The sequence below is a fragment of the Mauremys reevesii genome, linkage group 5 (genome assembly GCF_016161935.1).
Source record: "Mauremys reevesii isolate NIE-2019 linkage group 5, ASM1616193v1, whole genome shotgun sequence".
Taxonomy (NCBI): domain Eukaryota; kingdom Metazoa; phylum Chordata; order Testudines; family Geoemydidae; genus Mauremys; species Mauremys reevesii.
In genome coordinates this window covers 112,224,020-112,239,510 of record NC_052627.1, presented here as the reverse complement: position 1 = coordinate 112,239,510, position 15,491 = coordinate 112,224,020, and the positions used below count along the sequence as shown (strand labels likewise).

The 15,491-nt window shown below is 39.0% G+C and overlaps 1 protein-coding gene across 1 annotated transcript in view; it reads right to left on the bottom strand.

The window, feature by feature from the left end:
• The window catches only part of CLNK (cytokine dependent hematopoietic cell linker), a 124,142-nt gene that overhangs the window by 25,645 nt on the left and 83,006 nt on the right, over positions 1 to 15,491 (bottom strand). Inside the window, exons 9-14 of the mRNA XM_039542050.1 lie at positions 13,878 to 13,906; positions 13,325 to 13,344; positions 12,049 to 12,177; positions 9,637 to 9,664; positions 6,443 to 6,461; positions 5,198 to 5,267 (exon numbers count right to left, since the gene is read on the bottom strand). Of these exons, the coding sequence (XP_039397984.1) occupies positions 5,198 to 5,267; positions 6,443 to 6,461; positions 9,637 to 9,664; positions 12,049 to 12,177; positions 13,325 to 13,344; positions 13,878 to 13,906 (295 nt within the window). The remainder of the gene's footprint in view (positions 1 to 5,197; positions 5,268 to 6,442; positions 6,462 to 9,636; positions 9,665 to 12,048; positions 12,178 to 13,324; positions 13,345 to 13,877; positions 13,907 to 15,491) is intronic.

Genomic DNA, 15,491 nt, shown 5'->3' with positions numbered 1-15,491 from the left:
GTCTGTGCTTGTTTCCTGGGCTCCGAATCGGTGTTCCACGGCATGAACCTGCCCCATTACCACCATGATGTCCAAATTACCAGGGCCCATGCTTTGAGAGAAGTCTGTGTCCATGTCCTCATCACTATCGTGATTGCGCTGTCGTCACCTCCCTACCTGCTTTTGCAGGTTCTGGTTCTGCACATACTGCAGGATAACGCGTGAGGTGTTTCAATGCTCACAACAGTAGCAGTGAGCTGAGCGGGCTCCATGCTTGCTGTGGTATGGCGTCTGCAGGAGAGCAGAGTTGCAGCGGAAGCGGTGGATGACAACGGTTAGCGCCGCGCACGTTTCCTGATGAAGAACACACGTTCCTGGTAGCCCATGACAGACAACATGGAGAAATTTGCTATTGAGATATGAGCGGAAGAGCAGAGTTGCTGCGGAAGTGGTGGATGATGACAGGATGCCACGAGAAGAGATATTTATAAAGAATGACAAGAGGACCTATGAGGTTGATTCATGGCACCAGGAGAGAAGAGTTGGAGCAGAAGCGGTAGTTGGATGACAATGGTTAGCAGTCCTACTGCACCATCTGCTGAAAGCAGTATGGCATCTCTATGGAAAAAAGGCATGAAACAATTGTCTGCCTTTGCTTTCACGGAGGGAGGGGTGACTGACGACATGTACCCAAAACCACCTGCAACAATGTTTTTGCCCCATCAGGCACTGGGAGCTCAAGCCAGAATTCCAATGGGCAGTGGAGACTGCGGGAACTGTGGGATAACTACCCACAGTGCAATGCTCCGAAAGTCAACGCTAGCCACGGTACTGTGGATGCACTCCGTTGATTTAATGGGGGGACACACACAGTCAACTGTATAAAATCGCTTCCTAAACATCGACTTCTATAAATTCGACCTAATTTCGTAGTGTAGACATACCCTAATGTACTCTTCTCTGCCATTATCTAAATAATTTTTATCTAGATATTGAACAGAACCGGATCCAGACCAATCCCTGCCATTCTATATGCCCTTAATGCTTGAGTGTGAATCATTGATGATTACTCTCTGGGAATGTTTTTCCAACCAGGTACGTACCCACCTTATATTAGCTCCATCTACATTATATTTCCCTAATTTGTTTATGAGCAGGTCATGTGAGACAGTATCAAAAGCCTTACTAAAATGGTGGAGGAACAAGCAAATTGCCTTATGTTAATTCTATAGCTAAGTACCAGTGATGGAGCTCCTTCAAAGTCATCCTAATTGCCTTTTGTTCCCCGAGGAACTCCCAACTTGTCAAAGAGGACACAAAATTGTATAAAATATCCTTGGGTCCTGATTTTGTTATCTCAGATCTGCTTAGGCTTCATCAGGGGAAGTTTGAGTCTGAGGTCCCAGTTAGGCTGGTATGCCCTGAATATGATATTTGGACATTGGACTATAACTTATGAACTATTTCTAAAAGAACTCTTTGCAACTACAAAGCTCCTCATCTTTGCTATGAATCTGAATCTTGAATTGAGCTCATGCCTGTATGTATATTGATCTTTTAACCATACTCTCTCTTGTTTTTTAATAAATTTTAATTTAGTTAATAAGAATTTGCTGTAGCATGTATTTGGATAAGATCTGAAACATTCATTAACCTGGGAGGTAATGTGTCCGATCCTTTGGGATTGGTAGAACCTTTTCTTTTATATGATGAAATAAGATTATCAGGAATCTTCATCATACTTGACTTAGGTACCTGGATGGAGGCCTGAGGCTGGATCACTTTAAGGGAACTGTGTTGTTTGGACTTCTGAGTAACCAGTGAGGTAATAAAGAAGCTGTTTTATGCTGGCTTGGTAAATCTAAGTATTGGAATATCTACAGCTTTTGGGGGATTGTCTGCCCCATTCTTTGCAGTTCACCCTAACTGAGTGATCATAGCTGGCCCCCATTGGGACCCCGGTCACAGTATGCTGTATAAATATATTAGAGACAGAGACGGCTCACAAGTAAATACCATGTATTAGAAAAGCAAGACTCATCGCTTCAGAATTTTTTTTTTATAAAAAACAGATTGACTAAAGCAATAAAAACTATACTATAGGGAACAACTCTGCACTGTAATTGGTAGATAACAGGGCCTCATTCAAAGCCTGTTTAATGGTAATCTTTTTGGATCATGTCCTAAATTTGGTAATAATATAGAATCATAGAAATGCCGGACTGGAAGGGACCTTGATAGGTGATCTAGTCCTATCACCTGCACTGAGGAAGGACTAAGTATTATCTAGACAAGTGGTTCTCAACCTATTTACCATTGTGGGTCGCATATGCATCTCTCTCTGTTATGTGGACTGCATCCACACAATATATATACTATCTGCATGGGCCTCAGCTTTGTGCTGATTGGGCCGCAAGTGGTCTACGGGTTGAGAACCACTGATCTAGACCATCACTTACACATAGGTAACTTGTTCTGGTGTTTTAATTATCCTTACAGTTAGGGAGTTTTCCCCCACATCTTGCCTAAATCTTCCTTGCTGCAATTTAAGCCCATTACTACTTGTCCTGTCCTCAGCAGATAAGGAGAACAATTTATCACCCTCCTCTTTACAATTTTTTACATACTTGAAGACTGTTATGTACTCCTTCAGTTGTCTCTTCTCTAAAGAAGTGCATATTTTCAATCTTTCCTCCTAGGTCATGTTTTCTAGACCTTTAGTCATTTTTGTTGCTCTCTCTCTATATGTGATAGTTGGTTATCTCAGTTTGCAGGGGTTCATAAAACTTTTCCATCAGTTTTTGCTTCTTATGGATTCACATCCCCTGACTTTTGCTCTGAGTTTTAGGTTTGAATGATCTCAAATACAAAATGCAACTCAATCAAGTTTCACTTGGATTCACACAGGTCACAAGGGTGACTCTGTATCAAGCAAAAGAAAGCCACAGCTTGATTTTTCAGAAATCATGTTAAGCTTGAATTTTTGGTGGGTAAAGTCACTGTGCCAAATTCAATCCTATTGTAAACAACCTCCGTGGCATCATTGAGGGAGGAATACCTCTGTAATACAGGGGAAAAACATTATGGACTCACATACCTCTGCATGATTGTATTTTAGGGAACCACCACACGTGTCTCTGAACAGGAACACTTCCTTAAACCAATATTTGTGCACTAGTCAAGGTTTCCCATGGGATTTTTGGCTTAAACTGGTTTTACTCATTTGTATCCTGAATTTTAGCCATAAATCTCAAATAGCGCTATTGAAATCATATCCTAATGTGTATTGAGCTTGCTGTACATGCATAGGCATTGAAGGACAGGGGAGGTCACATGCCCCCCCCCCTCCCCAGATTTCTGCCAGGATGGGAGTTGGGCTGAGCAGAGCTGAAGGGACATGTCCGGGAAAGGTACCAGCAGTGAGTGCTTCCACTGAGCTGCACTAAGTGGCACCCAGAGCAGGGAAGCGAGACTGGGCAGACAGCACAGCTCTTTGTCAGAGCGGGTGCAGGGAAGCCTGCTGAGTCCCATCCCTTTCTTGCTGTCAGGCAACCACACTTATCTGCTCGAGTACATATCTGGACTATCCTGGGGTGTGCAGAAGGGAGTTTGGGGAGTCAGTTGGAGCAATGGGGGGTGGGAGGAAGCAGGATCCAGGGGAGGCAGCAGGGGCCGGGGTGATGGTCACGGGTGGGTGGGGAGTCTAGGGAGGCGATAGGAGTGTGGGTGGGGAATCCAGGGAGGCAGTGAGGGGCCAGAGGGAATTGGGGGAGGCAGCTGGGGCCAGAGGCAATGGGGAGGGGTGGAGGTCTGGAGGAAGGCATCAGGGGCCAGGAGCGATGGGTGGAGGGGGCCAGGGGAAGCAGCGGGGACCAGGGTGCCAAAATACAAGTTTGCCCAGGGCGCCATTCTTCTTAAGGGTGGTCCTGCAAGAGCTGGCCTTAAGGGAGGGCAACATGTGCAACCGCCCAGGGTGCCGTGGTCAGGGGGAAGACGTGGTCAAGAGGGTGTTGCTGGAGGGTGCCTTGGCAGTCACCAGGAAGTTGATGGTGGTGATGGGTGGCCTGTCATGCCCCCACACTATCAGCAGTTACCAGTCACCTATGTGTATTCACTGCTTGGAAGACTCCTTAGTTGAATAAAGCCTGGTCTTTGTTAGTATCTGTGAAATCTATGGGCTGGTTCCAATGCAATGGGAGTCTTTCTATTGACTTCAGTTGGCATTGGATCAGGACCTGTATGTCTTTGACATTCTTTAATTTGAAAGGACCTTGCCTGAATAATTACAAATTACAGGACCACTGGTTCCATAAACCAAGAATCTAGTCACAAACAATTAGGGGCTATGTTCTGCCACACTTACTCATACTTTGTAATACCTTCCTCCTCAAGTAGCTGAAAAGAAAAATAGGATCTGTTTTGTGAACCATTAAGAGTTGGGTCGGTATTCAAGTACGGTATCTTTCAAAGGAAAGAAGTTAAATCATTATATACTTCAAATTTCCCTACCCTGTCTTTTTATGTTTCAAAAATAATTGAGAAAGGGGGTGTGAGTGGTATTCAAAGAGAGGTTGAAAAGGCTTATGGAGGTTAGAATGAGGAAAAGAAAAATTATAACAGATCTATATAACGACTGGTCTAGAGAAGGCCAAAAAGATGTTCCTTATTATTAAGAAGAACAAGAGACCTCCCAATAAAAGGAACAGGAACAAAATACAAAGAATATACAAGAAAATTTCTTCTTTATGTATCAGAGGGGTAGCTGTGTTAGTCTGGATCTGTAAAAGCAGCAAAGAGTCCTGTGGCACCTTATAGACTAACAGACGATTTGGAGCATGAGCTTTCGTGGGTGAATACCCACTTCGTCGGATGCATCCGAAGAAGTGGGTATTCACCCACGAAAGCTCATGCTCCAAAATGTCTGTTAGTCTATAAGGTGCCACAGGACTCTTTATGTAGTATATTGAACTCACTGCCATAAGATATTATTGAAGCACAGAATGCACTAAGACTATAAATAGGAAGAGCATCTGCAGTTACAACAGCTTGAATGAAATTACAATGACCATCATGTGTCATGTTTCAGGGTGTAATTACTGAATGGTATTAGAAAGTAATCATGCCTCTGTGATATGGTAGTGCACAGTTTTCCAGGTGCAGAAGTTTTGATTTCTTCTGAAGCATCTAGTACAAGCTCATGTGATTCCTATATTCCTACCTGGATGCAGGATGATATTTTGGTTTTTGCTGTCTTGTTTGGAAAGCTAATTCCACTTCCCTGCTGATATCTGGAATTTCATAAATAAGAACATATTATTCCTTCTTACATGTAAATTGAACAGCACTAAATACAAATAAGAATGCACCTAATCACAATAATGAAAGGAAGGACATTAATCTATATTCATGCATACTACAAAGTGATTCAGTAAAAAAGCTAATGGGCCAAATTCATCCCTGACAAAACTATTGTCATCAATGGGAATAATTTATTCCAGGGCTGAACGGCATATAGTTTACAAGGTAACATCATAAGTGTTCCCGATACCAAACATGGAGTAGTGTAAAGGTAAGTAATGCAGAATGCTCCCTAGAAGAATACAAAATATCCTTCTATCCCTTTAACAGATGGGTGGAATTAATCCTCATGTTAACGGGACCAATGCTGTTGTCTGTTTAAGTCAATGAGAATTATGCCATTGACCTCAAAGGGAACAGAAACAGCCCCCCAAAAGGAACTCTGTCATATGGAGGTATAAATTGCAGGGAACGAACAATGTATCTTCTTGTTACTTTGAAGTATTTATGCTTTTCAGGTAGGAATTTCAAAGCCCCCTATATGAGAGGGGCACCCAAATCCATTAGAATTCAATACAAGTTGGGCACCCTGGGGGCAACTCATATTTTAAAGGTATACTGGGGCCTAGAGAGACAGACCGTTAGTGTGATTATTAAAAACCTAACTCCCACTGAAATCAATAGAAATTAGCTGCCTAGTCACTTCTGTAAATCTCACTATGTGCCCATCTAAATCTCTTTGAAAATCTGGCCTGCGGCTCCCCTTCAGAAATCCAAGCCTTAAATTAGATTTGACATGGGAGATAAGTGTGATACTGTTGTTACACAGAAAGATTTTGTTAGTTCCATTTTAGAGTCCGTCTCCAGATAAGCTTTCCATCACTATGCAGGTATTCTAAGCCTCTCTCTTCTCAGTAGTTGTATTACATGAAGGCTGTAGTTTAATACTCTACTTTATGCATCCTCCACTATGAAATTTTGGCCATCACTCTCGTTCTAAAAGAAGTAATAGGAATATAAGACCAGACCCTCGGCTGCTGTAGACCAGCACTGAACTCAAAAGATGACACCAATTTACACTATCTGAAGATCTGGCCCAGAATATGTTGCTCTTACAATAAGAAGGAAAACACAGGGAATCTGCAATATACAGTTAAGTACTAACCTCTTCCTTTTCCATGTGCCTATATGGAATGATAAAATAGATAGTGAATATTGGAAGCTTTCAGTGACAATGATATACTATTTTTTATATTTGTTTGCTCCACATGCTTGTTACCACAGTACAGATGTGATTTGGCCCAAGTGAGGTATGCTAAATGTAATACTTGGTGAGTCAGATGCATGCCTGGTGCAACTACATTAGTGACACACCCACCATGAATTTGGTCCAATGATCCTTTATTCAGTGAAGTGATTGGGGAATTTTGCCATTTCTTGACTGAAAGCAAGATAAGGAGTAATATTTCAAATCATCCTCAGTGACCAGTGATTCAAAGTCCATTGAAATAACTGGGAGTCTTCCCACTGACTTCAACAGAGCTGAATTAGGCCCTTAGTATTAGTAACTATACAACTTGAATTTACCCTCTATATATGTCTTATGTGATGAACTGCATACTCACAGATTCATTGATTACATGGTCATAAAGGACAATTGTGATCATCTAGTCTGATCTCCTGCATAACAAAGGCCATAGAATTTCCCTGGATTCCTGTTTGAACTAGAGCAGATCTTAGAAAAATCGTGATTTAAAAATTGGCAGGATGGATGTATCCAAATATGGATATGAATGTATATATATAAAAATTACAGGTTTACTTTGATATAAACACAAGCTAAATTTTTATCTTAATTCCACCGCCATCACTGAACTTTGAATTTATATAGTGGTGTAACTAAAGCATAGTTTGTCGTGGTAAAGATCTCACTGAAACAGTGGATCATATTCTACTCACAGTAACAACATTACAACCTTTATGAAGTCAGTCATGTTGCACCTATGTAATTGAGAGTAGCACTTAGCCAGGTGTTTCCATAATTAATCTTCCATTAAATCAAGCACTGAAATAGAATGCCTATAAGTAAAATTGGACTTTTCTTTTGAGCCTACCTCACTGATAGCACAATTATCTTTCTGCAGTGGTATTATATTACATTCAAAATGTATTGTATGAACAGTATTCACCAGGACATACTATGGTACAAAAATCGAAACAATAATAATTACTATAATAAACATAATGGATCAAATTCATCCCTGGAGTAATTCCATTGAAGTCAGTTAAATTGCACCCAAGGGAATTTGACCTTTATTTGATTTTGATGTTACTTTCATCCACTAAACATACAGGAGTATCTTCAGTAACATAAATTAGTAGTAAAGAAAAGATAAAACACTCTACAATCAGTATACACCTTGCACTTTGAATCTTAATTAAAAATTACTTCTTAACTACATTTTCTTAAATGGATAAGGGTTTATAGTCACACTATCTGTGCCATAGGGGCTATATTAATACAGTTTTATCTAATGTGAAATCTCTTCTTTTCATATTGTGCGACACTCAACATTTGTCCTGAAAATCTGGGCTTGTCTTCATGTACAGCACTACAGTTTGCACCAGTGCAGCTACATCACTGTAGTGGTTAGTGAAGATATTACTTCACTGTTGGTTTAGTTAATCCACCTCCCCAAGATGCGGTAGCTATGTTGACGGGAGAAGCTTTCCTGTTGACATAGCACTGTCTACACTGGGAGTAAGGTCAGTGTAACTAAGTTGCTTAGGGGTGTAGATTTTTCACATCCCTGAGCGACATAGTTATACTGATATAGATCTGTAGTGTAGACCTGGCCTCTGCTTTTTAAACTTGCATATGAGTATTTTTGCAACAATATTAGTGTGGCTGTCAAGGATGCAAGTAGAGTAAGTTAATTACTGGAATATGTTCCCATTTGTTGTTAAGAATATATTCATTACTAATTTCTGTAATGAGTCAAAATGTCAAAGAAAAGCCAGATCAAAAAATATTAACATCCTTTTCTTTCTTGCCAACATGTCAGTTCTGAATGTTAGACATCAGTAAACTTCTGTAATAAGTAACTGTATCATAACCTGTTTTGTAATAATTCAGCAAATGTGGAGTCCATAAAAATATATTAGCTACTTTTAAAAATTAATCCTATAGATAATTGAGGTTGGGTAAACTCCATATGGATAAAATAAAAAATGACCATTTTCCCCCAAGTTGATCTTTCTGGAAGTTTATTATTATTTATTTATGTATCTCATCTGCTCACCTTCTTGTTGTGTACAGGTAGTAGAGGATGAAATAGCAAAACCCTAGACAGAGGATATTCTCAACGTATTTTTGCCTTGGATGGAACTAGAAAATTTCAGCTCTTATCCTGCAATTTGTATTCTTGATAATTTCTAGCCCAATTTCTACCTCAAATTATTATAAGAAGTTTATGGTTGAACAATCAAGCCTTCAAATTGCATCATTCTTATCTGAGAAGTTTAATAAGGAAGTTTATTTGATGAATGGGATAGTGGGGAAATCCAAGACAGATGTGATTCTTTGGCAGTGGGTATTGTTAGTACATCAGAGTAGCAGCAAACATCCAAAGTCCGCAAACACTCCCATAGCAGTATGGGATGCAATTGTCCCTCATTTCCCCATTTTAAATAAGACCATTATTAGACAGGTATCAGGTTTGCCAGTCATAGGATAATTGAACATTTTGAAGAATAAACACCAGAAAATACATTAAAGAAAAATCCTATAAAATGTAATGTTATAGAAATGTAATAATATAATATAGAAATTACTGTAAAAACCTGTATGGTTTAGTAGAGAATAATAACATTCTATAAGGTTTTGAACCATCCACAGAATTTTATAGAATTGTAGATATTATGTTTTTTATTAAATTCTATAGGATGGTTAAAACCCCCCCACAACTATAGAGAAGTTACTACTTATTGATTTTTATAACACTTATTAATGCAATTTCCTATTATTTCAAGCTCTATTATCCTTGTGTTTTCAGTTTTCTGTCATTTGGAATATATGTTGAACAAGGGCACAATTTATATTTTTCGGAGATAAAATTACTAATTTTTATGTGTATGTACTGCTGAACCTTCATAGACCTCTACAGCAGTTTGCATTTATGAGACACATTCTTATCTAAATACTCGGGAAGATAACTTTAAACCATGTGTACAAATCTCATTTACGCAATTAACTTTACACTGATCTGTCATTGACAGAGCAGTGGCTTTAAGACTACTACTACATTTTGTCTTTATTTGCTTTCTATGTTGATAATGTAGACAAGGATTACTACTTACTTCATTTAACTCCTTAACGGATATGTGTCTAGAAAAGAAAGAAATAGATGCAAAACATTTCATTATTGTAAAATAAAAATTCCGAGTACTTTGATATTATCAAAGTAAAATTAATCACCCATGGTATGGTAAGGAGTTTATTACTGCTATATAAATTAAGAAGCTGGTTATTTTCCACATAAATTTATTGGAGAAAAAAGTTATGGTTTTCCATAAAAACTGTAGCATTAATGGAATTAATCATGGTGAATGAGACACGTCCATTTGAGATGTTTATATTTTGGGAGCACATGTGTGCGTGTGGTGATGGTGATCTGTATACTTATGAGATTTCTTCTAAACAGTTTTTCCACCCTATCAAAAAACATCACTAACTTTTATTTCAACTATAAATTTATGTTCCCTAAAGAATGAAAATTATTTTAAAATAGAAATGATCAAGATAGGTGGAATGAACGGAGTAGGAGAAGAGATAGAGGCCTTGTCTACACTATTGGTAGATTGGTGCTGCTGCAATCAATGCAGTGGGTGTCAATTTAGCGGGTCTAATGAAGACCCACTAAGTCGATGGCAGAGCACTCTCCGGTCGACTCTGGTACTCCAGCGGAACAAGAAGAGTAAGGTAAGTTGATGGGAGAGCATCTCCTGTCCTCAGAAGGGGAACCCAAGATACAAACAAGTACAGAGAAGTGGACAACAGTAATCAAGGCCCTGATTCAGCAAAGCAATTAACTCCTATTGAAGTCAATGTCCTAGTGAAGTGCTTTGCTGAATAGAAATGGATTTATGCATGAACTTAAAGTTCAGCCTTTTGGCTCTTTGTTCCAGAGCTACAGCTGGTGCAAACTGGAATAGCTCCTTTTGACTTCAGTGAATGATGTACCTGCCGAAGAGGTGACCTGTCATGTATAGGTGGGAAGGGGAATCTCTCTACAAGATTTCTTATATGAAATAAATAAAAGTGAATGTACTAGTTGGACTAGGTGCAAAAACTGAATTGATTTCCTACCCTTTTGTCACTGGAGAGCTTAAATCTATTTTTGATTACATATGAAATTTATTTGATGGACAAAACCTAAGTCCCATGTTAAAAACAGATTTATGGCCAGATTTTTGAAGGTATTTATGCACTTGTAGATGCAGATAAGTGCCTCATAGAATTTTCCAAAGCATCTAGCTGCCTAACTCCCATTAATATCACCTAGACATCTAGGTACCATTTAGAAAAAGACAAGCATGTTCTTAAGTCCATTTTTGTGAAGCAAAGCAATTAAGTATGGCCTTAACTTTAGGCACATGATTAAGTTCCTTTGATTTTAAGCTTAAGTACTTTGTTGAATAGGGATGGACTGCTGGGTAGGGGCCATGGTGCCTTTGTAAAATGAGTTGGCACTCTGTCCCCTTGAAACTAAACATAGTTGGTATTATTATTGGAAGGTGTTCAGCATTACGGTGACCATATTTCTCTAAGAGAAAATGGGACATCCACAGCCGCTTGCCCAAGCCCCCCTGCACCCATGAGGCTGTTGCCTGTCGCTGGAACCCTGCACCCTTCCCCGACAGGAAGCTGTTGCCTATCACTGGAACCCTGCAGGGCCCCCCTCAGAAGGCTTTTGCCCCTGTGGCTGGAACCCTGCTCCCCCGCGCATGCTGGAATGCTGCCTCCTCCCACTTCTGCCTCTTCCCTGCATGGCCTGGTATCTCCGCTCACCTTCCCCCTTCCCTCAACACATTCCTCCATACTGCACACCACTTTTTTGACAAAAGTGGACATTTGTCCCATTTGCTCTTGCCAACTGACCAAGTCAGCAAGAGCAAATGGGACAAATGCCTCCTTTTGGGGGGTGGGGGGAGTCAGGATGGCCAGGACAGGGCTTAAAAAGGGGTCTGTCCCAGCCAAAATGGGGTGTATGGTCACCTATTCAGCAGGACTGCCAAGAACTGACTGGAAATGTGACTAAACTACTCTCTACACAGTAGGATCCTTGGGGCAGGGATTGTGTTTTTTTCTTTCTCTTTGCTTGCATACCACTGTGTCCACCATCTATATTAAATAAATACAATTATTTTACTTAGAGATGGCTGGACATTTTCAAAATTTCAGTGAAAGAAGTGGGACAAAATTTTCACAAGAATTTTCATGAAAATTCCACCCATTTTTCTAATTGGCTCTGTTTTTACTTTGCTTTTGTTAGTTTTCTAGTGTTAGTATCAGATTAAGCTAACACAAGCTACTCTTTATATAGTAATAATTCATGGCTGTTAAAGAAGTGGCATTTTCAGGGGTCCAGGTTTCATATTTTGATCTATTTCAAACTTCCAGGGCTTTCTTACACAATGTATCTGAGACTCAAAAATTTGTCCTTGGCAAGGTGAACAGAAAATGAAACAAACATGCTTGGTAACCATTACCTGGTGTTCTTTGCTGACATTGGAAAGGTGTGAGCCTGACTAAATATTTTCCTTGTGTGAGGCAGCTGGCTGCTTCCCTCTGGTTCTGGGGGAAGTGGCTGATATTGCTTTGGAAGTGTCTCAAGAGGCCTAAAGTCAAAAATTGAAGAACTGTTAGGATGTAAAGAGGACACAAAACAGTCTAGTAATTGCAGGTTGCACATGTAGAGCACTGGAATTTTATGAGGACTATCTCTTATTATATATTTGGACAATGCTTAGCTCAGTAGGACCCTGATCTTAGTCAGGACCTCTAGATTCCATGCACAGGTCACAGGACAGGGCCTAGCACAATGAGGTCCCAGTCCATGATGAAGGATTCTCAACACTACCACAGAACAAACAATAACAAATATATTAATATTTAAACAGTGTTGAATACTGAAATCACTACATTTTGACAACTTTGAGTTTGCTAGTATATACATTTACTATAGTATTTATATTCCCTATATTTAATTTAGGGAATATTATGAATACGGCAGCAATACTAATGGTTTGCAAAGCTATTTACAATTTGAATGGCATTCACTATATGTGTAGTAAAATTAGCTTGGCATTACTTTCCAAAGTATATTTTATTTATGATGATTGTTAATCTTAGATGAAGATAAAAGGACCAACAAGGCAAAATAATTGATTTTGTATAACGAGATAAAAAGAATTGCTTTATATTAGCAGAGTAGAGCCCAATCCATTTCTCATTAAACTAAATGACAAAATTCCCACTGAAGTTCCACAACAGTAGGATTTAGGTCTGTAGTATATGAAACAAATTAATATAAGGAAAATGTTAACAGGCATTAAAATGCAATATTGTTCTATTGAACAGACTCCGGGGGCTTCATCCAGCAATCATGGAAGTCAATAGGAATCTTTCCATTGACTTCAGTGGGAGCTGGATCAGACCCCAGGTTTCCTGACTTAGGGGCCTTATCCGTCTCACATTCAAGTCAATGGCAAACGTCCCATTGACTTCAGTGATGCAGGACTGGGCCCTAGGTACAAAGCTTCTGAGCTTAATCCTTTGTTCTGCCTAGCACTCAACTTAGTTTTATAATGTAGGAATGTCCCAATAGTACTAATTAGACGATAACCTGTACATTCACTTACAAACATCTTATTGACATGACTAATTGGGGTGGACTTGTGCACTAGTTTTCTTATCATGATTCTTTAACCATCCCCCCAAAAGCTATTTAGGAAATGCATGCATGTTCTATCTTAGTACGCTTACCTTGGAGGGGGCAAAGGGTTCTGAAAGAGAGAGGAAACATAATCACATGGAACGCTTTTTTTTTATTATTTTTTTATTTACAAGAGGAGGCTGGAAACTGAAGAATGTTTAGGTTTCACGAGCACAAAACTCTTTAAGCCTTTATTTCTGCATAACACACAGACATGTCTAGCTATGACAAAGGGCCTGATTTTTAAAAATACTTCCAACCCAGCTTCCATTTTTTGTGAGCACAAATAAGTGAACCTGCTATTAATTGCAAGGGCTAAAGCTATTGTGTCAGACATAGTTCAAGCACATGACTAGATGTCTGTGGGCATGATTTGCATGTGCAGTTGGATCTACAAGAGCCTGGTTTGCAGGTGCAGCAATCAGACATCCAGGTTCAGAAATCTAAAAAGCAACATTTGTGGGTATAATTATTTGGGGTGCACAAAGTGGTGCCTGCAAAAAGGCCCCTACTTTTCAAAATCAAGCCCCTAATATTGTTAATATTTTTTAATAAAAAAAAACTTGCAATGAAATTGTCATTAATGAGAGAAATCATCCTTACCTGTGATCCAATTACTTTTTCTTTTTCTCCTAAATATAGGGATGATTAAAATAAATGTTAATAGAGTGCTGCCCATGTACTTAAGAAACAAGCCTGTAGTTTGTTTGTTCAATGCTATGAGCAAGAGATAGGAGCTAGATTGTGTCTTTAGACACAATCCTGAAACTGTAAAATGCACTAGTACAGGAATAGCCCTTGAAGGCACTTAGAACCACCCCTCTAAAGTACAGTTCCCACCCTTGCTCCAGGAGTTTAATAATTTGTTGCTGACCTGAATCAGCAGCAAATGGCAATATTCCTAATCCTGTCCCTGTATTCCAAGTTTGAGGGAGTAAGGAGAGGGCACAGCACCGCAGACCCAAGCTCTAAGTAATGCACAGAGGTGTAAGGGGTAGCTCTTACTCCCTGTGTCGGCATAAAGTCTAATTCACAATCTACACAGATGGCTGGAATAGCAATTCTGGGGACTGCCCAGTAGTCTCACTGTCTGGCCCTGGGATGAGGATGGATTCCACATGCCAGCTGCTCTGCACTTGACATTTACAGACCCCAAATCCTGAGGGTGGAATGGATTTCATTCTTTCTCCTGCATTGCACTTTTTGGGCAGCAAAGGATCATAGATGCACACTTTTGTATGGATTTCCCATTCTCAATCATTTATGCTTATCTCCATATAAAATGAGAATTAGTCTGACCAGCCGTATAGGAGCAAACATAGGTAATTGCCATAACAATAACAAAAGCTGACACATTATTCCTCTTTTTGTTTGGGTCCAGACCAATTCTCTCTAATGTCACTCACAAAAAGCTGTTTATTATGTGTGCTAACTAAGGAACAGTTATGGTTAAGAAGAGGAAAAAGCTTTATTTTTTCATCTCACATTTTCAGTTGCAGAAGTAAGAGCACATAAAATTGGGTCAATTTTTTCACAAAAGTTGGTGTGACACTGGGACTGAAATTTGATTTAACTATGCAGCTGTTATATAAAATATTGATATTGACATTTCTAAAACTGTTCATAGATTATATTTTTGTTATAGTTATCAAGTTGTCTGGCATTCATTTTGTTTTGCTAATTTACATGTTAATGCTGACTTTTCCGTAAGACTCTGTTACCCTAGTGAACATACTTGCTGATTTCTGAAATAAAACTATGAAGTCAAATCCTGTTTTCATTATTACTTTTTTGCGTGTAATATGACTAATTACATTTTCTTCATTCTTTAATCAAATGTTCTTCAAGCATTTAAATCACTGTATTTTACTCTTGCTGTTGTAGTTTATCTGCTTTTTTTAAAATACACCTCGACTTTGTCTCCATAAAGTTCTATGAGCCAACAACATAACTAAACAAAAATGAAACATAATAGATGTTAACTTATCCTGCAAGCAGTGAACCATAACAAATTATTCTGAACTGAAGTAATTTTAGCTTAAATATTTAACAGTTCTATAATGAAACTGACAAAGGAATTTTGTAAGTTTGTGCAGATAAATCCCTTATGCCATCTTGTGGTTCACTGGTTTAATAGCATCAAGCAGGAATATGAATGTTGAGAAGATAGTTTCTATAACTGTGCAGTTACTATTGTTAATTAAAAATAATAATGAA